This window comes from Pyxicephalus adspersus, chromosome 4 (genome assembly GCF_032062135.1).
Source record: "Pyxicephalus adspersus chromosome 4, UCB_Pads_2.0, whole genome shotgun sequence".
Lineage (NCBI taxonomy): Eukaryota > Metazoa > Chordata > Amphibia > Anura > Pyxicephalidae > Pyxicephalus > Pyxicephalus adspersus.
Genome location: NC_092861.1, coordinates 47304288 through 47326657, shown reverse-complemented (window position 1 = coordinate 47326657; position 22370 = coordinate 47304288). Strand labels below are relative to the sequence as shown.

Genomic DNA, 22370 nt, shown 5'->3' with positions numbered 1-22370 from the left:
CTAGGTTGGGATTTTGTTGCTTTGTCCCATCGCAGATTCGTTCTAAAACTGTTACACTGAGCTGCCTACCTGTGTTCAGTGCATGCTGTAAAAAAAGTGACAAAGCCAATAAAATCATGTTTGACATTTGGAAGAAAAGAACTGAAAGGGGTTATGAAAAATATAATAATATAGTAGAAGGATAAAGAGAAGCAATCATAATTGGGCTTGTGTGAATGTAAATGCCCAGGCTTACTGATGTGTATGTATTTCAATGGCAGTAATTGATTCCGACCAGGGAATGTTTGAAGGAATGTCAGATTTCCTATTTTATAAATAAAGTCCCATATGTTTTGTGTGAGTATTTACGCTTTATTGGAATCAATGGTAGGACAGAGACTAGTCAACTTTTGGCTCACACTCAACACACTTACATAATGGTAGATAGTGAATGAAGTCAGACTTCATCCTAGCTTCAGGTGACCTTCTGCTCAACAATGACAGCTCCCATATTTTTGTCCTGACAAGTTCTTCTTAAATATCTACTTTATCCAAGAGGAGATTCTGCAGTTTTGCACTTGTCAAATCCATTTATTTGCTGGCTTACATCTCTAAGGAAGTCTAGTAGTAAGATTTCCCCCCAGAATATACTGTTCAACTCCACTGCTTGCAGCTATTACAAAGCCAAATGATCATATTACATTTCCATATGGATTCAACACAAAGCATGAAAATTAAATGGAGAGCCCAGGTGTATCAGAATCTTCAATCTGATCCTAAACTGTTACCATTTATATCACCATTAAACTATATCACTTCAGTAGGTGCTATAATTCAACAGTAAACAACTACGTAAAACTGGATTATCAACTTTGCTATAGTTGGCCTTTTAAAAAAAAAGTTGCTGAAAACGCTTCAATCGATAAGAAGACAAATGTATTACCCAATGGCTGGGTTAATTTTCCACTAAAGAGGCAGAGAAGACATTATTGTGTCAAGTGATTGAGCATTGTTTACTTGAGTTCTAGATGTGGATAAACAAGACATCAGATGAGTGTCTAACATGGTCTAATCATTTCTCTTTCCATATTAGTCTGTAAACATATTTTAAATAAATATGTGAGTTTAGAAACTCATTTCTTTTCAGACCTGTTTCTTCATATATACACTAGGCACTTGTTTGAAAAATACACTTTTCCCAAAGCTCTCGGACTGATAACACTTGAGCTTTCATGCGATTATCTGTGAGCTTGCTGTATAATTTAACACATGTATGGAATTCCTGGAACCTTTGGTCAATACAGTAATTTGTTTTTGTTCTGTTCAATGCTTTTCACTGAAGATGTGTTTGGAGTGTGGCGAGGATTACTGTGCTGTATGCTTTGCAAAAATCCACCAGAAGGGGGCATTGAAGCTACACAGAACTACACCCATTCAGGTACTCATTTCCAGTTAGCGAAGACATCTCCCTGCAATGCATTTTGGCTCATTTTTTGTCTTATTTTTAGTTGTTATGGTATCATTTTTTATTACTATTGTTTTTTTTGTGTAGATTACATCGTCAAATTGCTAAATTTAAAGCTTTCTATTTAGCAATTTTACAAAGATTATTAGTCTTTTGTAAATGATACTCATTTTATCTTAAAGTATGTGCTCTTGTGACATTTTATCATGCATATATGACTTTTTTTTAACATGATCTACCACAGCAATACGCTAGCCATGTGTAATAAATCATTTTAGTGTTAAGAAGCTTGTATATGTAGGTAAAATAAGGGAGTGTTTGTTATTTGGTAATGAATAAACAATGGTACCATACAAGCTGTCATACCTATAACATTTAGATGCACCACATTTTATTTACTATGCATCATTATTAGAAGCAGTGCCACTCATCTGCATATTGTGTTGTTTATATTGGAATTAAAATTATTAATCACAGGAATCTGGGTTAACTTCAGCATCTCAGTTGGGACCTGCTACATTGCAGCTGCTCCTGACAGTCAAAGGGACCTTACATCATTATGCATTGGTAGCGCATGACTAACAGTGAATTATTACTGGAGTCCATAATTATAATGTGTACCAAGTACAGTTCGCCCTTCTTCTGTGTTGTCTTTGCATCAGTAATATCTGTGAAAACCATGATATTGACAGAAATATTGTAATTGCAATTTAAATGTGAATTTACACAAGAGATTTAAAAGTTGCTGCATTTAAAGTGGACCAGGCTTTAAATTTTACACTTGTTATTTATTAATAGGGTCTCACACTTACCTCTTCCTCGCTAAAGCGCAGGCGCCTCTCTGGTTTTTACCCTGGGCTTGCCTAGTTTTCCAAGTTTTTTCATTTTCACCCATCTTGCTGGCCAATCAGGAAATAGCCTCTTAATCATCCCTGGCTATTTAGCTAGCTCAGACTCAGCGTTTGTGCAATGTGTCTCCACAAGTGCTGAGCCCCTAGCACTGCTGAGCATTTCCTCTACACCTGTTGGTTAATTCAGTGCTTTCCCTGTCCAGTTCCTGTGTTAACCCCTTATTGCCCAGTCTGGTGTTTCCCTGCCTGTTTCCTTGTGCTGTTCCAGTGTTCCTTTGTGTCTGCAGTGATCCCTGTGTTTCCCGTGTCTCCTGTGCCTCCTTTTGCTTCCTGTGTTCCCTGTGTCTTTTGCGGCTCCTCTGTCACCGGTGTCTATTTCCTGGATTTCTGGTTCTTGACTGCTGGCTTGTTCGTGACCTTTCTTGCTTGCGGGGCCTGCCTTGACCCTGGCTTTCCTTTACTATTCTCCTGCCTAGAGATTTGGTACTGTGAATAATCCTGCCCACCCTGGTGTGCCCAAGGATCGCATCCTGGTGGTAACCAGCAGCGCAACATCCTCACCACTAGAGGCTCTGGAGAAAAATCTAATCACACAACTCCTGTGCAAGCGGTCGCACCCCCACTAGAGGCTCTGTCTCTCCATGCGTTACATGTTAGCATTAAAATATTGTTCCATCATGTGATCTTAACGCCTAAACATGTAGATCCCAGTGACCAGGTATAAGGTTAGTATTTTCACTCAGTAGAGTGTCTCTTTTTAGTGAGTATATTTGGTATCACTTATTAAATATTTATATATATATATATATATATATATATATATAATAAGTTTTAGAAAGCAACACTTATAATGTTCTTACATTCAAATTCTTAACATTTACCTCACTGCCTCTACCTAATGGCATCAGCAATCTAAATGTCCCATATATTCACATAAATCTGTGGTCACTTGACAGGTCCGGTCCCAAGTATCCTTTCTACCTTACTGCATAGTACAACGGCTCTATTTTGGGTGTCCATGTCACTGCCTAGCTGTCCATTGTTAGGGTCTTTACAAGTCTTGAAGACTCCATTGGCAGTTTGGAGATTTGAAGAAATTTGCTTTCAATAGAAGTTAACTTCAAAAACTATTAGTTTTGTTTCAGATACTTTAACTGTTACACTAGAAGAGCCTCAGTGGAAAATCTGGTGATTTTAGGTATGGGTTAACATGTATTATTCTCTTCTGCTTTCCACAAGTCAAACAGTTTTAATCACCAGGTTCAGACATAAAGGTAGGGTAAAGTGTGCAAAGCATTTTAAAATTTACACTCCTTTAAAGTTACCCTAGTAGCCAATACTAATTTAATAGCAGTGAATTTAGATTGCCTGCTACCTAGCCTGACTTGGAGTATACATTCCACCTGCCCTGTGGCTCTATTTCTTAATGCTTTCACCCACCTCATTTAGTTTATTTCTCTGCTTGCTAAATCCCTTTGGTTGCCATTGTTATTATTTGGATTTCTCTGAATCTAAGCCAATAACAATGCAGGGCAGTGTGTTCTATGAGCAATGACCTCTCTATTTCTCAGAAAAGGAAGCTGCCAAGTACACAGCCATATGGCAAGAGGCTTCAGTCTCACACAGAAGCAGTTTGAAGGATGCCTCAATACTATGTCATAGATACATCATTACAGTTGATAGTTGATTTCTTCCTGATTTGTAATGTTTGGATGGTTTGCAAATCGATGGTGCTTCTAGTCGCTTCTCTTTTACTATCAACTAGTAGCTAAATATTATTAGTGTAGGCTTGTGTTTCAGTCAAACATTAGCTTTTAGAAAAGAAAAGTCACTTGTGTTGGGATACAACGTGTGCTTCCTTAACATTGGTAGAAAATTGCCTCTGACTGCTAACACACCAAGGTTTGTGGATTTGTACTGCAGGCTACTGCAGTGGGATTGTAGAAGGCATGTCAATTGGATTTGTGGACTGATCAAATCTAATCCCTTAGGGCTCATTCATACTTAGAGTTTATAAAAAGTGTTTACAGATTGCCTTCTAAGCTGTTCTCCAGCAAATGCACCCAAATTTTAAATGGTGCTCAAATCTGTCTACAGGCTAACAGGTAACGACTATTGGTCTATATATGCGTATTGTCCCTGATAATAAGGTTCCTATAAAATAATATTAGAAGAAAGGTTTAAGGAAGCTAGAGACAGACGTAAAAGAGTCTGTAGTGTGTGGATTGTACATTGAATATTGTTTTAAGAGTAAAAAGGACAAAGGGGAGAGTCTTGAGTAAATTATTCCCCCTGTGTCACTGCTGAGGCAGTTTTACAAGAATGCATAGAGAAGTGTGAGATTAAGACATGCAGAATTTCCAAGTCTGCATGTGCAGAAAATAGACAAGAAACTTCTTTAAGGTGACAAACTACCATCATAGCCAGTTACCAGCTGTATTAAACCCCTATTTCGCTCTTTAATTGAAGCTAACCTTTTCAACATTTATAAAAAAACTTACACTAAGGGGATTGCTTTTGTATCCAAAAGATGGAAAAACAGGTTTTTGGTTCTGTGGTTCCCTGGCAATGAGATCTCCTTGCTTGAGATCTAAAGCCGGCAAACCTATGAGTGAGATGTTTAATTTACTTGATATTATAGAGAAGGCAACAGAAGCTGAAACACCTCAGGAGAGGAACACTAATGGCCCAATCACATCACAATTCTCTGTGGTTAAACACACACAGTTTTGTGTGTTGAGGCGTGATGCACCACATTGTGTTAGACAACCCTATTCCAGATGAATGGGTTGTATCTCACCTTATTGCAAGGAATAAAGAGGACTTTTTGGCTGCTTACTTCTGTGCAGAACATTGTGATGCATTGCTCAAGTGTGCTGGAGTGTTATTCAAAATGAACAAAGCTGCAACACACCAATTTGGGTACAGTGTGTCTGTGTGTTGCTGTAATGTGCATATTTTACCACGAGTTACTGAAAAGTCCTGGTGTGGACTGGCAACAAGCTGGGTAGTACGTACGCCTGCTTGAATTCATACCTTAACATAAAATACTTTATACCCACTATTTCATTTTTAGCTACAGATTTAAAGTGTTCAGATATATCTATTTAAAGGCATTCCATTTTCCTTGAAGTTTTTATGTCTTATGGCACTCACTGCATGCAGGTGAGTTCCTTTTTCCCCTCTAGACAACTTGCCCCTTACCTCTCCTGCACGCTGTACTCATCCTGGATAAATCACACATGTTGATTTTAGATATCCTTCCAACCCTTTCCTTGCTAGTGTTCAAGAGCAAATGAAAGCCTTTACACGCATGCATACTATCTGCCAAGCATCATGGTGGTTCCTGGCATGGCATCAGCAGGATGAGCAGGTGTCTTCTGCCTTTAATTCATCAAGAGACAAATACATTTCTGTAGATGATTTACATGTATATTTTTCAGTGCTTTTTTTTGAAACTGCAACCAGAGAGCATTAAAATTGTTCACTATGCATTGCTGCAACTGATACTTTATAAAATAGATTTTCCAATCTAGCTAATGAAACATTGAGATCAGGGTAGCTATAGTATAAAGCAAGTGAGATATATACAGTGAAAAGTGTTTCTTATTGTAATGAATAGATTAAAAAAATAAATTTAGAGTCAATTGCATTCTTTCAAAATTGTTCTAATTAAACTAAGAAAAGTTAATTCCATGCGAGTCTTAAAGAAGCTTTGCAGTTAATATGCTGGCTTAATTCTTAGATTTAGCTAAATCCTAAACTGATTCTAGCGTGATGGTAATATACTCTTGCAGTGTTTCATTTGTGTTGTTTTTGCATGTCTGTGACCCAGTTCAAAAAGATTTTCTCTGCTAACACATAGGGAAAAATAGTTTTTTATATAAGTTAGGAGTCTTCTTGATGCATTGAACACATATATACACTTATTCCTTTTGATTTAAAACTTTTGCTGAAAATGTTGCTTATGTTTGCAGATTTTTAATTCCAGTGCTATATAAAGGTGAGTATTTCCTTGAAAAAGTGTATCGTCTTAAAAACTGCTATCTAAGCTTCCTTACTTCCTTCTGAGCAGTCAACATTCAGACTGAATATTCTGTACTTGGTATGAATAACATGCAAAATGCCTTCTCTAGAGGAGTGTGTAATAGAGTTCTGAGGATCAAATAGTGCACTGCATTGTAAGCAGAGTCCATCTTGCAAAGCCTTCCTTACTGCAAGCTATTTAGATGAAAATAATCTGTATACTGCTGGAAAAAGTACATTTCACAGTAAAGGAAATACATTTATATGTATTGATATGCACATATAACTAGTAGAACAAGCTTGGCCAAGCACTAATATTTTTTTCTTAGTAAATTGATATTTTAAAATAGTGTCATCTTTACCATTTTAAACTAGACTTTGAATGGCTATATTTATTTTATAGGCATAGTTGCATTTATTTGACCACTCCATGTGTTATTTGATAATTTCACATTGAGACAATGCCAAAATAATGAGACAGCTCCAATTTGGTCTGTTTGCTTTGTAGTATCAGCAGTCTATACATCAAATAATTAAGATGAAAAAAGAGGCCTACACATTCAATATTTATAGATTTTTTTAGCAAATCAGTTTAATATATATACATATACATTAGGAATAAAAACATTTAAAACAAACATCACATTTTATTAGACATTACACATTGTGTAAATATTCCTCAACGCGTTTCGTGGAAACAATCCATTTCTTTAGGAGATTCCAGAATATAATAACCAATGCCATGATTATGTAGTCTTCTCAGGAATTTGGAAGTGCACTTCATAAAAAAATGGTGACCAAACAAAATCTTCACTAAAAAGGTGATGAATAAAGGTGAATGAAGAAGGGGGAGAGAAATACTAAACAAGACAGGTAACAGATAACAACTATTCTGGTAGCTCAATATGTACCAACCACACAAAGGCAAACCTTGCTGGAATCAAATAAAACAACCACCATCCCATAGGAAATCGCCATCTGTAGTGAGAAGCAGGGTATCGGCAGTCTATTCTGCTCTTGACAAATAAAGCAGAAGCATTAAAGTATATCTAAATCCACACAAAAATGCAATATTTTTCTGGTTACCAGTCCATTGATAAGCTTGCTGCATTATTTTTTTTTTTTAAGCATTCTTTACCTTTAACTGAAGTAAATATTAAATATGAGCCTGCTGCCAGCTGACCCTCCTGATGCCATGTAGATATACAAATCAGTATGCCAACAACTGAGAGGGGGCATATTGGGCATGGGAGGCCTTCCTCCATAATTCCCAAATGGAAAAGGCATCTAATTGCAGACTAGTTGCAGGCTTGCAAGGGGATGACTTCTTCATTGCACTGTATGCTATATTTGGAGCCTTAATAATTTCAGGAACCTTTTTTATTTATTACAAGATTAATGAAGAAGTCATCTACTTGTTAGCCTGCAGCTAGCCTGTAGGTTTATTGTAGTTTTCAGTAAAGGAGTATAAAGAATTCAGTTTCCACCTACTCATTGGGTATACACTAGTGAATTCTTTAGAATCATCCTTTATAATTTCAGCCTCCTATCTCCTCTGATATCTGGTTTTCTGGCTTCCACCTTGTAATGATGTGTACAGCTGTGTCAATAGCTATGTTGCAGTTTGCAATAACAAATTGACACTAGGAATCTCTTAGATGGATGGTGCCCAGGTAGTCAGCAGGCAGGTAAAAGTCTGCCAGCTGCCATTTAGTCACTACCACCATTTCATTCCAATAGGGGCAGTTTTGATAGGTAGTTGTCAACATTCGCCAGCTGCTGCTTTAACCCCCTAGCCGCTAAGCCCGTAATTTCTCGCACTAAATATTTTTGCTCTTTTGGTTAAGCCCGTATTTTTTCGCCTACACTAAAATCCCCACTTACCTGGTCCCGCTGTGCTAATCCAGCGTCGGTTCCGTGTTCCAGCGTCGGGTCCATGTTCCAGCGTCGTCCTCCAGCGTCGGGTGTCCCTCTCCTTAAAAGAAAAAGCCGGCCGGCTTAGAGGAGAAAGCCAGCTGGCTTTCTTTTCTAAGCCAGCCGGCTTCCTCTCCCTCCTCTCCCTGTCCCTGTCCCTATCCCTGTGCCTGTCACTGTCCAGCGTCGATCGCTGGACAAAAAAAAAAAAAAAAATACTCACCTTCTCCCTCCGCTCCTCCGGACACGTCTGTCCTCTTCGGTGTCCAGCCGGCGAGTGCAGAGACGATCACCGGGGTTTCCCGGTGACGTCGCTGCGTGCGTCCGCGCGGGAGGGAGGCGGGGCGGCAAATTCAAAATTTTGCATTGAGTTCCTTTGTATTGAACTCAATACAAAAAAGCTGTATTGAGTTCAATACAAAGAAATGCTTATATAATATATATATAATTGTATTATATATATATTATATAAGCTACTGTACATTACATTTTACACTTTTTTTTTTTTAACTTTTTTTAGTTTTTTTTAAAGATTTTTTTTTTTTTTGTGTTTTTTTTATGTTTTATAAAAAAAAAATTTAATTATTAAATTTATAAAATTTTGGACATATTTTGGTGAGTTATGCGGTAATTCGGTGAATTAGAGCCTACAATCCAAAATAAATTTCCATGCAAAAAATGTAACACTTTTTGCATGGAAGTTTGGAAAGAATTAGAATACCCGGCATTTGCGTACGCGTCCCGCTGCGATTCCTGATGATGCGCGTGCGTGCGCCCGTCGATGAGGGTCGTAGCGGAAAATTCAAATTTTTTGTATTGGATTTAATACAAAGTCCTGTATCCAATCCAATACAAAATAATAGAAAATATATTTATGTGGTTTTGTCTATAGGTATGTGACGGACACTAGGGAGGTGTTTTAGAAAAACATATTACTATACATTATACCGAATTATCGCATTTTCAGTATTTTTCATTTATTTATGTGTTCTTGTTTAAGCTGATTTTTGTGTTTTTCCTTTAATTTTATTAAAAGTTTTTTTGTTTTTTTTTACATGATTGTGTGTTTCAAACATTTTTTATATTCATGATATCTACTAGAACCCTATTCGGACATATTTCTGTAAGTTACAGGTCTACAATTTAAAAAAAAAAATTTCATGAAAACCTGTGACGCTTTTGGAACAGAAATCTAGAAATCAGTGTAACGCTCAGGTGGTTAAAGAACAGAAGGCTGTTAGGTATAAAGTGCAAGAATAACAAAAGGTATGACAGCTACTGCAGGTATAGGTATGTATAGGCAACTCTAAATGCCTATATTTTATTCAATCAGTTTTTATTGACAAAGTTTTTTAAACTTACCTTGAACTTTAAACCTGTGCTTCAACCCGGCATTTCCCCCTCAACCATCCAACTTTCTTCCCCTATGGCTAATCACTGTAGGAAAAGAATCAAAATGCAGCTTTTACTCACTAAACACATCATAGATTTAGGTGAATAAAGGCTAAATTTTAATTGTTTTTTCCTGAGGGGAATTCGAACTCTTACATGCACAAAAAAATAAAATAGAGGACATTTTGATTCAGAGAGGCTATAATCTTTTTGTTTTTATCTTTCCATCTTTGGTGCAGTTTATTTTTAGACTTTTCCTACTGTATCCAAAACCAGATAAAATGTTTTGAAGTATATTCACTTTTCTTCATGCAGTAAGAGGTGTAGTAGTTTGCAATAAACAGTTTCAGTTACCTGATCCTTCAGATTCACTGTACTGGGCAGATTAAAAAAATGAAATCTTAAATCTAATTGGTTGCTGCTGATATTATCTCCTTTTAGTTCTTCCTTCCAGTGTAAGTCACACAACTACAGTATCATTACTCTTCAAATAATTAGCTTTTCCATTATTCTCCTGAAAAAAGCGATGTATTATTGTCATCTGTATTTTATCAATACAATATTATTTTGTTTCTATATTGGGTTACAGTCGATAGGTCATGCCATTAGTTAATCAAAAAATCAATTTATACTGTAAAGGAGTATTTATACACAATTTCACTTTTTCTGTGACTTGAATACAAGTTTTTTTTTCCCCACTACACATCGAATTGTTAAACAAGAAATATTCCAGTATATCACTTTTGTAATAAGAATGATGTTATGCAATGATAGCTCTTTATTGCCTGTCTGTCTCACCAATAAAATTGATTCTTCGCATGTCTATGGCTGATCAGCTGCTCACTGTAAATCTGTTGAAGCAGAACAAAGTCTGATGCTGCCCCACTGAAGCCTTTCTGAATAAGCTGGTTAGGAAAAATAGAACATGACGAGATTCTGAAATTTTCTGGTCTGTTTAACACTGCATCAATGGTAGCAAAACATGGCTAAAGTTTCATGGATTTTGCAACTGTTGTCAAAGAACAGACATAACAAGACCTTAATCTTGCTTCAAATTATGTAAACTCTCATGGTAGATAGGATTTGGTGTACACTTTGAAATTCTGAAGTATTTGGTCCCTGTTGAATATTAGAAGCATGCAAGCACAAAATATGTTTATTAATTGCATTTTAAAAGCTATAGAACTTTTTTATTGTTTTCTGTTTTGTCAGTGAAGAAAACAAGGATAAGTGGAATTCTGCTCTTGAAACTTGTATAAAAAGCGTTAGATAAATCATAGAAACTATTTTGGGAACAACTCAAACTGACAAGAGTTTGTGTATAAATAACACTGTTAAACAGTTTTTTTCACTGCTAAGCAGCTGAAGATCAGCTTTGGTCCTTTAACAATAGACCTTTAAAAGCAATATTTTATGATGTCACTACTGTGCAGCTCGCTGGTAATGAGGAAGCAAAGCCCTGCCATTAACAAGATAGATGCCTTTGTTCAGAGACACCATGCAGAGCAAAGTATTGCATTTTAGTAATGGGGTGCAGAATCATCTTCAGGGACCCTATAAGCAATTTTGGTCTCTAGCGTTTGCCCTGTTATTTTTTGGCTGAAGCTCTAATAGTTCAGATCTTTATTAAGCTTTCGTTTTTTTGCATCACTTAGTATGTTGTAAATGAGGCAAGTGCCAGCAAGAAGTTAAATATTTAAGCAGCACTAGAATAAAATTGTCTATGTATTAGTAATCATTTATTATGTGCCTCTGTACTCCACCTTTAGCATTTGTAATACATAAGTCAGAGAAAGATGTGTCAACTTTCCATTGCCCCCTTCCACCTGCCGTCTGAGCCAGTGAATCCCCCCGGCTCCATGTTATTTCTGTGATTTCTTCCTTGGCAACTTTTAAGCAGCTACAACCTTCCAAGCTCTTTTGTACTGTCAGTGTATGACTTCAGTGACTTTTTTTTTAATTTAATAAATTCTTGCTCACAATTTTACTGTTTTTCTTCTCCTCCTGCATTATGGTTAGTTTGATATTAAGCAGAGATGTATCTTGTTTAGTATGGAAATGAACGTCTTAAATGTGCAGTCTTACATAAGTAACTGCCTCTTAAGATACACCTGCAGACCATATAAAAGAGCATTTTAAATGAAGCAGTGAGGGCTTTACTTTTTAATTTAATTGAACTACAACTGCCAACACATGCAAAGCTTAGTGCCATAAAAATAAAATGTGTCAAAAAATCCGACATAGCTCTGCGTTGCATTCCAATTTCAGCATAACCTGGACTTAACAGTGCCTTTTATTCTGCGGTATGAAAAGATAAATGTACTCAAAGCTGCAGAGGAGAATATTGCCGAAGAAACAATTCTGTTCGTCTTTAGTAGTTTCCTTAAGTACACTTCTTCTGTGCCAATTTGCATATTTTTTAAATAATGAGCTAAGTGCAGACAATTCTACAAGAAATTTAACGCGTACAGAAAGTACCGCAAAAGTGAAATGTCCATTGGAAATAATCTGCACAACATACTGGGAGCCAGTGGGTTGCTAATTTCATGCATTTATGTCAGCAGTGAAATTGTTTAGTAATTCAGTTTACTTCTAATATTTCATATTGCAGGGGAAATCTCAAGATGGCAAATTAGATGCTTCGCATGCATTCAGAAAAGAACTGAATGTTGATGAGTCCAGTGGAAGACTTGAAAAAGACAAGACTATTACTGGGCGGACAGTCTCAGCTGGAATTACTTCTTTTGAATGGAAGGGAGAAGCCAGTGAAGAGGTAGGTGTCTGTCTATATTGTAAAAGAGGAATTAATTCAAATATACACATTGTTCAAGGTAAACTAATTATAAATACACCAAGTACAGGAAAGGCAAAAATACTTTTAAATCCAGATACATTTTTGCTTTCATTCTGGCCAGATGAAAAATGAAACACTGATTTTGAGTGGCTGCTTTGGGACTTCACTGTTCAGATTGACAGTGGGATAGTGTAATACTTGTTAAGGTTTTCTTATGTTGCAGATTTGAAAAGAAACGTAACATTAGCTGTTTCTTTCTCTATTACTACAAATGACTCAGACCTTACCCTGTGCCTTTAGAACACAGGAGCTTGTTATTCACATGTCCATAGTATGTTGGTTGAATCCGCCAAAATGGTAATAATAAAACATTCTTCTTGTGTGGGTACCTTGCACATTAGAATAGAATTGGTTCTGTGGCAATAACTATATCAGATTATAATTATTACACAGTATTTATATAATGCTTTACAAAGTCCATAGTCATGTCACTAGCTGTCCCTCAAAATGGCTCACTATCTAATGTCCCTACCTCAGTCATATATCTTTATTACGGTCTAAAGGGGGGGGGGAGCGCCAATTACCTAAATGCATATTTTTGGAATGTGGGAGGAAACCCATGCAAACACGGGGAGAACTTGCAAACCCCATGCAGATGTCCTGACCGACCTAGAGACCTGGCCAAACCTGGGACCTAGAGCTGCAAAGTGCAGAGTGCTAACCTCTGAGCCACCGTGCTGATGAGGTATTGCCATTGGTATCAGTATGAACTAAAAATTTTATTTATGTAGTAAAAATTTGCTTGTACTTAGAGTCATATATGAAGGTTTTGAAACTTGTTTTTCTGATGAAGCTATAATAAGCGAAAGGTGTCAAAAACATATGATGAAAGAAGATAGAGATAAGACCTTGTAGACAAAAGAGTATTTCAGTGTATTAGTGTAATGTTTGAATGTGATTTTGTTGCGTTTAGTAAATAATTGTTAATGAATGTTAATAGAAATTTTTAATTACTTGTGGAAGAGAATGTACTGCATAAATGGTAAAATATAGAAGTGTTTTTTTATATCTTATTAAAACAATATCCTTTTAACAAAAATTCCCTTTATTATTACTAGTTTGTTGTGTACAAATATTGTGATGTGATGTGTATCAAATATTGTGAAGCTCATTTTTTAAATGTTCTAGGGCTTTATCTCAGAGGCGAGAGATGAGTATTTCACGGACACTTCTGGGTCATTGCTGCATGGAAGCTTTAATGAAGAGGAATCTGCAAAATATTTTAATGAAGCTTTATTAGAATGGAGAAATCAAACTAATTCCAAACCACTGCCTCTCCAAACCACAGAAGCTAGCACAGGTAAGTCTTTTTACATAGATAAGTGTTGCTGGTAAATCTTTATTGGTGTATTGTGCATTTCTGTGATTTTATCATTCAAATAGTACATTTGTTTAGTATTAATCCTAATAACCTTTTTACATCTTGTGAAGCTGTCCATTTTCAGACAACATTCAAAATTCCTTATCTTCAGTCTATATTCAACTCTGCAATTATTGTCCTATTTGTCAAATGTTGTCATTATAAAACAAGAATTACAAAAAACTTATTCTATAAATCTGGTACAATTGCTGAAAAACTTTAAACATTTGGTTCCTGGCCAAAAAAATATGAATTAGCACAGACTTATGTTATTTAATGTTAATAATGTATTTTCATTGAGATCAGTATAAAATAGGGAAACTGGGGAACTAATGTAAAGGGTGATTCTATCCAGCACTGAAAACTCATATTCATGCCACAGTACTTAGATCTTGTGTGGCCCATGCTGAGCATAACAATACCATTCCTCCCTTACTAATAACACCAGAAAGTGATTCATACAACAAGCTTTCCAGTATATTGTTCACACGATTCTGTTCATATCCATGTATTATCAGAACTATCTTCTGCTTGAAACTGTCTATGAATGTAATATCCAAATGTGAGGGCTTTGGAGCTTCATTACCTCCAGAATGGACTCAGTGTGTCTGATCTTTAAATAGAACAATTTCAGTAAAATTCTGGTATATTAATGTAAAGGAGTGTATACTGTAGCATGAGACTAGAAAACTGTATTGCAGCTGAAATATGCACCTGATACACGTATAAAATATTTTGGCATACATTCAGCTTAGTATGTAATTTAAAATGCAAAAGGATGTAATATCAAACCTGTATATTTTTTCATATTTAAGAAGGTCCATAAGCTCTGTATTTATATAGAATTGCCCTCTTATACTTTTTATATGGCAACGTCAGGAAAAGTAGAATCCTTGCTGGAAACATTTTCATTGAATGGTATCCTCGTGCCTCTACATGCCATAAGGAGAAAAATAAATCAGTGTTCTTCTGTATGACCACTTCTCTTTCTCAGCATGTCACAGCTAAGTAGATGTGAGACAAGAAATGAAAAGCTGGTCTGATATGATGCATTGGTGCTTTTACCTGCTCTTCTCTTGCATGAACTTATCTGTCAATCAACATGATGTAGTGGATGGGATGATCCTATTTACATAGTTGAAAGGGTGCCAGGAACTAGAAGGCTGCTAATTTGCATCATAGCTGTTATCCTGTGGCAAATTTAACTAAAGGTGTCAATTGGTTATACTGTTAGTTCTTTAAGATAATTATTTTCTTTTATTAAAAGTTAGATTCTTTATTAGCAATTAATGTATTGGTTTACTTCACACTATCTTTTTTTTAAACTTGCTAATAGCCATCTTAATGTGGGCCCCCTGGTGTAAAACCCCCAGATGATTCTTTTTTGTTCCCTATTCTTGTGTAGAACAAACCCATTTAAAAGATGCTTGTCACTTTTTTTTAAATCACTCTTAAGAGACTTGACTTCTTATTCTTCAGCCCACTGAGGAAATGTGAGCACATCTTTTCTCTGTTTAATCCATATACCATACAACATCTAACATTTCTTTGCAATTCAGATGATTCTTCATCATCAAAGGTTTGCACATTAGCATTTTGCATTTATTTTCTCACTAATTACATATTTTGCATGAGAACACTCACTTGCCAGCAGACACACTCTTCTTTATACTTTAACTATATTGGAATGTTAAAGCTCCAAAGTGATGTGAGTTCTCATTTGCAATATACTTGCAGTATCTATTATATAATACAAGAATGCAGTCTTCCTACTCCAGATGCTGCTAAACTACAAATGGAGCCATCATTACCGTCATTCTAGCTGGTTATGATATTTTGTGCAAAAGGGTTTGATCTTTTACATGTACTGAAAAGTCATACAATAGAAAAGGACATTCACAAAGTTTTTGTTCATGCAGCAAGAACAAAGAAGAATGATATAGAGGTTGAATTTAAAAATTGAAAGTTAAATGTCACCTTTACAGATAAGCTCAGCAGTTTAAGAAACATGGATTATACCTGGGTCACACAGATTTGCTCAGTGTGGATATCCACAAAATAAAGCTATTTAAAGCTGGTGACATTTTGTGGGCCGCTACTTCCTTGCTTGGTCTCCCATGTGTCTTTTTGTATACCCGTCAAGTAAGCTAATCCACAGTCAAATTCCCTGATAGTCAAGTAAAGAAAACCCATGTATAATGGACCTTTTATTTGGTTTATTGTCGCTGTTAGTCGATAAATACGAACCATTATTTTTTTTTTTTACAATCTTTAATGATCCATTTATATTACCACAAAATACTATTAACTATCAACCATGCTACAATGTCAATCATCTTGGCACACAGGGAAGACAGTATAAATCCAAAGGTGCTCCTACACACAGAACTGTGGCCATATGGGTTTACACTGTAAAAGAACATGTGCCTCAGAAAATTACTGTTTGGTTCTAAATCAGGGGTCGGCAAACTCCAGCCTTTAGGCCACATACGGCCTAGCTGGTAGTTCGTTCCAGCCTAACGCCCCCTGGCCGAGACGGCCTAATGCCGCAACCCGCGGCTCCGGAGCCGTGGTTTGCTGGCGGATTGGCCAGGGGGCGTTAGGAACTACCGGAGCTGTGGCCGCTGGAGCTCCGGACTTTCCGGAGCTCTGGTGCCGCCCCCTTGCAGTGGCTTTCCTATTTACCGCGGCCGGCGTTGATACTTCCGCCGGCGTGGTAAATAGGGAAAGCTCCCTGAAGGGAAATCCCTCTCCTCCACAATGCATAGGGAGGAGAGGGATTTCACTTCAGGAGGCATTCCCTGGTAGTAGGGGGAGCCATTAGGGCAGGTTCGACCTAGTGTACTCCCTTCCACCCCATAGATGGCCTAGTGGCCATAAAACTTTGCAGACCCCTGTTCTAAATCATATTCATTTGAGATACAATATTAAGCTCAAACCAGAGAATATTTATCTGATTTTACCTATTCAACTTGATTTCAACTTCATTCTTACTAAGGGTATATATTTTCCCTTCCTTCTCCTGTTCAAGTACATTTATTATTACTATCTATATGCTTTTTTTAACGGTTTGCATGCTGGAAAAAAATTTGTTAATATGGTTTCTCTTGCAGTTAAACAGAGTCTGCTCTTTAAACACAAATGTATTTACTATGAGGTTGGATGAACACTCAGATGTGCTTAGATCATACAAAGTAAAGAATTCCTATCTAAAGTAAAAGTGATTTTAAACAAGACCTCATTCATTTCTATAACTTTAGGTTTTGGGGAGATAATGAGTTTGAAAATATACAACACAGCCTTTTCCATGAAGAGCAGCTCCTGTCAGCCTGCCAGCTCTCCAATGTAAACAAATAGCAGGTGCTTCTAAGCTGACAGATACAGACTTGTTGATACAGAATGTTTTTGCAGTCCTTGTTGTGATCTTTCAGTATTATTACATTACATTTATAGCAGCTAAATGGGTTTGTTGATTTAAAGCTATATTACTGTCTGCTAAGAATATGTAAATGTTTATATGTGCATAGACCTGTGTGAAGAAACAGGTGCACTTTGTGATCTTCTTCTAATAGGGAACCTGAGCTAAAAGTAAATGATGGCTGACAATAATCCCAGTATACAAATACTAGTTCCTTGTCTGGTTTGTTGATCCTGTGGCCTTAATACTTTACTAGTCATTGACTGTGGACAAGGGTGCAGATCAGGAGTTCTGAGGTTACCCTGACTCCTCTAATCTGCATAGTTGTTCCAGGTTAGTGAATCAAACCATTAAAGCCAGAGACATTTAGGCAGGTAGCTTTGTCATAAGTAGTTTATTTTTGTTTATATTTGTTACTACAGATTTCCATTAGGATAACTAATATTCCATCCTAATTCCATTCTAATTTAAAAACAAATTGTTTATACATAACCATTTTTGTGAAAAAAAAGGAAGGACAACAATTCTCTTATCTGCACATACATTTCTGTTCCTCAAACTAAAAAAGGCTCCAAGAATAAATACTATGTGATCTTGTTTTAGAAATCATTTGCTTATGTGAAATTGCATTAGTGTTCAGTTTTTCAAAGATTCATTTTGTTCCCTAGTTTCTACTGACAATTCAGCAGTTCAGACTGTTCTGACTTTATTAAGAAAACCATTCCAAGTTGAATTTAAAGACAGTGGCCTCAGTTACATGGAGAAATTGATGCTGAAGAAACACAGAAGGTATGGTCTGCTCAGTAAAATATAAAGTGCTATGTAATTTCCACCTAAAGAAAAACTTTAGTGATTCACCTTTTTAGTTTACAAAACGAAATTATTGTTTTAATTCTTTTTATTTCCAACTTAAATCTATGTACAAAAGTAAAACAATAAAACATAAGAAAGGTAAACATGAATAAACAATATACAATAAATTACCGTATTTTCCGGCGTACAAGACGACTTTTTAACCCCGAAAAATCTATGACAAAGTCAGGGGTCGTCTTGTACGCCGGGTACCAGTACTTACCTGCAGCGTCCGGTGTCCCCGCGAGTCCCCTCTCTGGTCTGGCGTCCCTGGAAGTCCTCCTGTGCCTCCTTCTGTCTTCCTGCTTTTCAGCTTACACGAGTCCTCCTGGGCAGGCTCGCGTTGCTTCACAGCAGGACTCGTGTAAGCTGAAAAGCAGGACGTGAGCCTGGATTGGCTCTCCAGTGGAGAGCCTGGATTGGCTCTCCAGTGGAGAGCCTGGATTGGCTCTTCACTGGAACACGCCCATTCATTAAAGGAACGTGCCCATTCATTACTTAGAACTAGTAGTGTACAGTTCTTTCTGCCTCTCAGTTCTCTCACAATAGTGAGATCTGACAGGCAGAAGGAACAGTACAATACTGGGCATATAACACGACCCCCAAATGATTGGTTAGAGTGGGGGGTCGTCTTATACGCCCAGTCGCCTTATACACCGGAAAATATGGTATATAACTCAAAAGGTAACTTACAATAATAGAAAACAGTGAGAAAAGAAAAGAAATATACAATCATAAATATATCTTCGAATAAGTAGAGGAGGCAATAATAAAACTATAATAAAAGACATAGCTATGATAGATCATCAGAATCGCAATTAGGTTACACTTATAGTAAGCACAGGTCTACCTTTTCTTTTTAACATCTTTTATTATCACAGGACATGGCCTCCATGACACTAGTTTCTCCTGCTTTATGATTTACAGTTAGAATCATAAAGGGCTTTTACTTTTGAGGTATGAGCACTAATTCCATTTATTCCTATCCTGCAATAAAGCCCTCTATGCTGGTTTTCCATAGGACATGTTTATTAACATTTTTAATTATCAATATAGAATAATATCTTAACCCAGTCTTGGATTTTAGAGCAGCAATTGAACATGTTGGCATAAATTAGAGTTTACCTGATTTACTAAAGGAATTGAGAATCTTCACACATTTTCACATGACTGAATAATTGAAGTAAATATTTACTTCAATTATCCAGTCATGTGAACAGAAAACTCCTATTTACTTGTTTTTTTTCCCAGATGATTGGTTATTCCACAAGCTGGACTGTTTGGAGGAAAGATTTGTTAATAAAAAATTAACATGGTTCAATCTCTGAGCAAACATTTTGTTTAAGATGGAAACATCTTCCAATCATGGGTTGATAAATAAATTCAGGGACTGCCCTGCTTGGAAAATAGTGGACTAATGAAGGTAAAGCAGCATCTCATTGAACAAGGCTTAACACTCCAGCACTCTTGAAGCTACTTTTGCAGTAACATTTGGTAGATTAGGTAGGTGATGTGTTGGACTGGTTCATAATTGATGTGCAATTATGAACCAGTTCTGGTTATAATAAAAATCTTCAATAATAAAACAAAAGTTTTTAAATAACTTTTAAATAACAAAATAAAAAAAATTGAAGTATCAGATGTGCTGTAACATTCATTTTTGTTATAAATGTGTTTTTTACTTGAACACATATACTCTCAGGTATATATGTGTTCAAGTAAAAAACACATTTATAACACAATGTAGGCAGACTTTAAGTAAACCTGACGCAAGCTCTGCCAATTTACACAGAATGTATGCTGGAACGTGTATTCCAGCCACCCTTTCTATGCCATAAAATCATTAGATACATATATATGTCTTCCCCATATTGGTAATTGTGGTTTTTAAGTCTAAGATGACTGGTATAGAAGCTTGGGAGGTGTGTGTGACTACTTTTTACGGAAAGATATGAAATGTAATATATCTTTATCTGTAAAACTACCAGCCTTTTTAACATGCAATTTATTTCACTGGATAGATTTAAATTACCACTTAGAGTTTATACATTGTTGTCTTCCTTCACTCATGTGACAGTCTTGGCCAGTCACTGAATACCAGTGTTGTCACATAAAGCATGTCACACACTATTCCATAACCAGACACAATAGACCTGATTTAATAATGTTCCCCAAGGCAGGAGAGGATACACTTTCTAAGGTGAAAATGGGTGATTCAGCAAATCTGGAATGGATTTCTTTTAAGTCTTTGCCTATTGTTAGCAAATGTTTTGAATCCTGGACCAGATCTTTTCCAGGTTTGCTGGATCACCCAGCTTCACTGATGAAAGTGTATCCTGTCCAGCCTTGGGAAGTTTAATAAATCAGGCTCAATGTGGGTATTTTTCATTCCCAGCAACTGAATGAAGTTTGTGTGTGTTTATGTGTGGTGTTAGGGAGGTGGTCCAAGGAAAGATAAGCACAGATTTTCCTTGAATACCTTGTATAAGTTGGCCAAGTATACTTTTTCCTATCTTGCTGGTTAAAGGGGTCCCACCCACTCAGAACTACTGCCTATTAGTTGTTTGAAGAGCATTGACCAGCAGCCTAGAATTTTCTCTCAAACCTTTTCCACTTCATCAAAAAACCTCTGCCTTGGTAAATCTTATGAAATAATAACCTTAAAGCTAAATTATGACTGTTCACATAACTGTTCCCAGCAAAACCACAGGTTCTCATTTTTGTTTTATGTGAAAGTTTTAAGAACTGTCAGGGCTGTCCACATCAACCAGCTATACTCTGGTTTTCATTTTTAACTCTGCATCATAAAACAACATAATAAAAAACTCTAAATATTGTAATATAATTACAAATAATACAAATACAAAAACTGTAAATCCCATGAAAGGAAACTTGTATGCAGTAGGTTGTAACACATATCAAAAAGTCTCTGCAGCTTTACATCCAAAACAAACTAAAGGAAAACAGTCATGCGATGTGAATAAATGAGCCAGAAATAAAATGTAGCAAAGTATAATAAATAATGGTAAAGTGAGGGTAGAAGAAGAGGTTGCCCTTTGAATTAAAGAATAAGAAACAAAATGTTAGTATGGAGAAGTACTTCAGCCACATTAAACTAAAAATCTAATTAGTAGCCATGGGCTACACAGTCCATGCGTACTATACACAGATACTTTTACATTTGCACTAATGACTTTATAATTAATAGTACTGGCAACTGTTCAAATGTTTTCACATGCTTTTTTGTTCACAGTCCTGTTTTGGTAAATAAAGTCACAGATCTAAATTTAATTCTTTCTTGCATGAACTACATTTTATTTAGTAATTGCATAAGATCTTACTTTTAATTAATGCATTAAATTGAACTGTTTGATTATGACAGCCAGCTACAAATTTTCATTTTGACAGCACTTTGAAAGATGCATCATGAAAGCGATGTTGCAGGAAGTCTTTCATGCTAAACATGTAAAGAATAGTCAGATTAGTGTAACAATCCTTAACTTGGATGTATACGCTAGTCTTATTAATTTTTACACTGCTCTTGTTTGTTTTGATTTCCCATTGCCCTGGCACTATGCCCACTCAAACTCCTGTTATGTTCACATATGGATTACACTGATAGTAAAAACCAACCAGGCACATAATAAGTTAAGCACCAAGCATGAAATCCTGATTCCAAACAATACTATATGTAATGCAAAGATGGCAGATAAAGGGATTTGCTCATATAGGCAGAAACATACATGTTAGGTTATTAGTGTACTTCAAATTACAAACACATGGGATTCACTTAACCACTTTCTGACCAAAAGACACATAAAAATCCAGTGTGGTTTTTGACTTCTTTTCTGCAGTCATTTTGTATAACACATTAACTGATATAAAATCGACATATCTACATATTTAAAAAATTCTTCTTTGCACTAATAGGTTCTCTGTTAAATGTCATCACTAAAATCGTGCACACAGCTGTGGCAAAAGTGAGGAAAGTGGCTGAAAAAATAAAACCGCTTTCATCAAAAATTAGAGATCAAGAGATTATTGTTAACATTTATGTACAAAAACCTCACATTAATTGATACTAAAATAAAGACTCCTAACTAATTAACTAATTAGTAATAAATGTGGCCTTTTTAACTTTTATGTCATCTATGTTCTGTTGCAGGGGTTAAAGTGGAGTTAAAGTCCTACTTTGTAAAATTGTCGATCGGGCAGGTGTTTACTACAGAAAGGGACAGGGGATGCCCCTTTTACAAAAA

At 36.2% G+C, this 22370-nt stretch overlaps 1 protein-coding gene across 2 annotated transcripts in view; it reads left to right on the top strand.

Moving 5' to 3' along the window:
• Window positions 1-22370, top strand: part of ZBBX (zinc finger B-box domain containing) — a 77099-nt gene that overhangs the window by 5720 nt on the left and 49009 nt on the right. For both annotated transcript variants that reach the window (XM_072408055.1, XM_072408054.1), the window contains exons 5-8: window positions 1322-1417; window positions 12239-12400; window positions 13610-13781; window positions 17928-18048. In XM_072408055.1, coding sequence (XP_072264156.1) covers window positions 1322-1417; window positions 12239-12400; window positions 13610-13781; window positions 17928-18048 — 551 coding nt within the window. The remainder of the gene's footprint in view (window positions 1-1321; window positions 1418-12238; window positions 12401-13609; window positions 13782-17927; window positions 18049-22370) is intronic.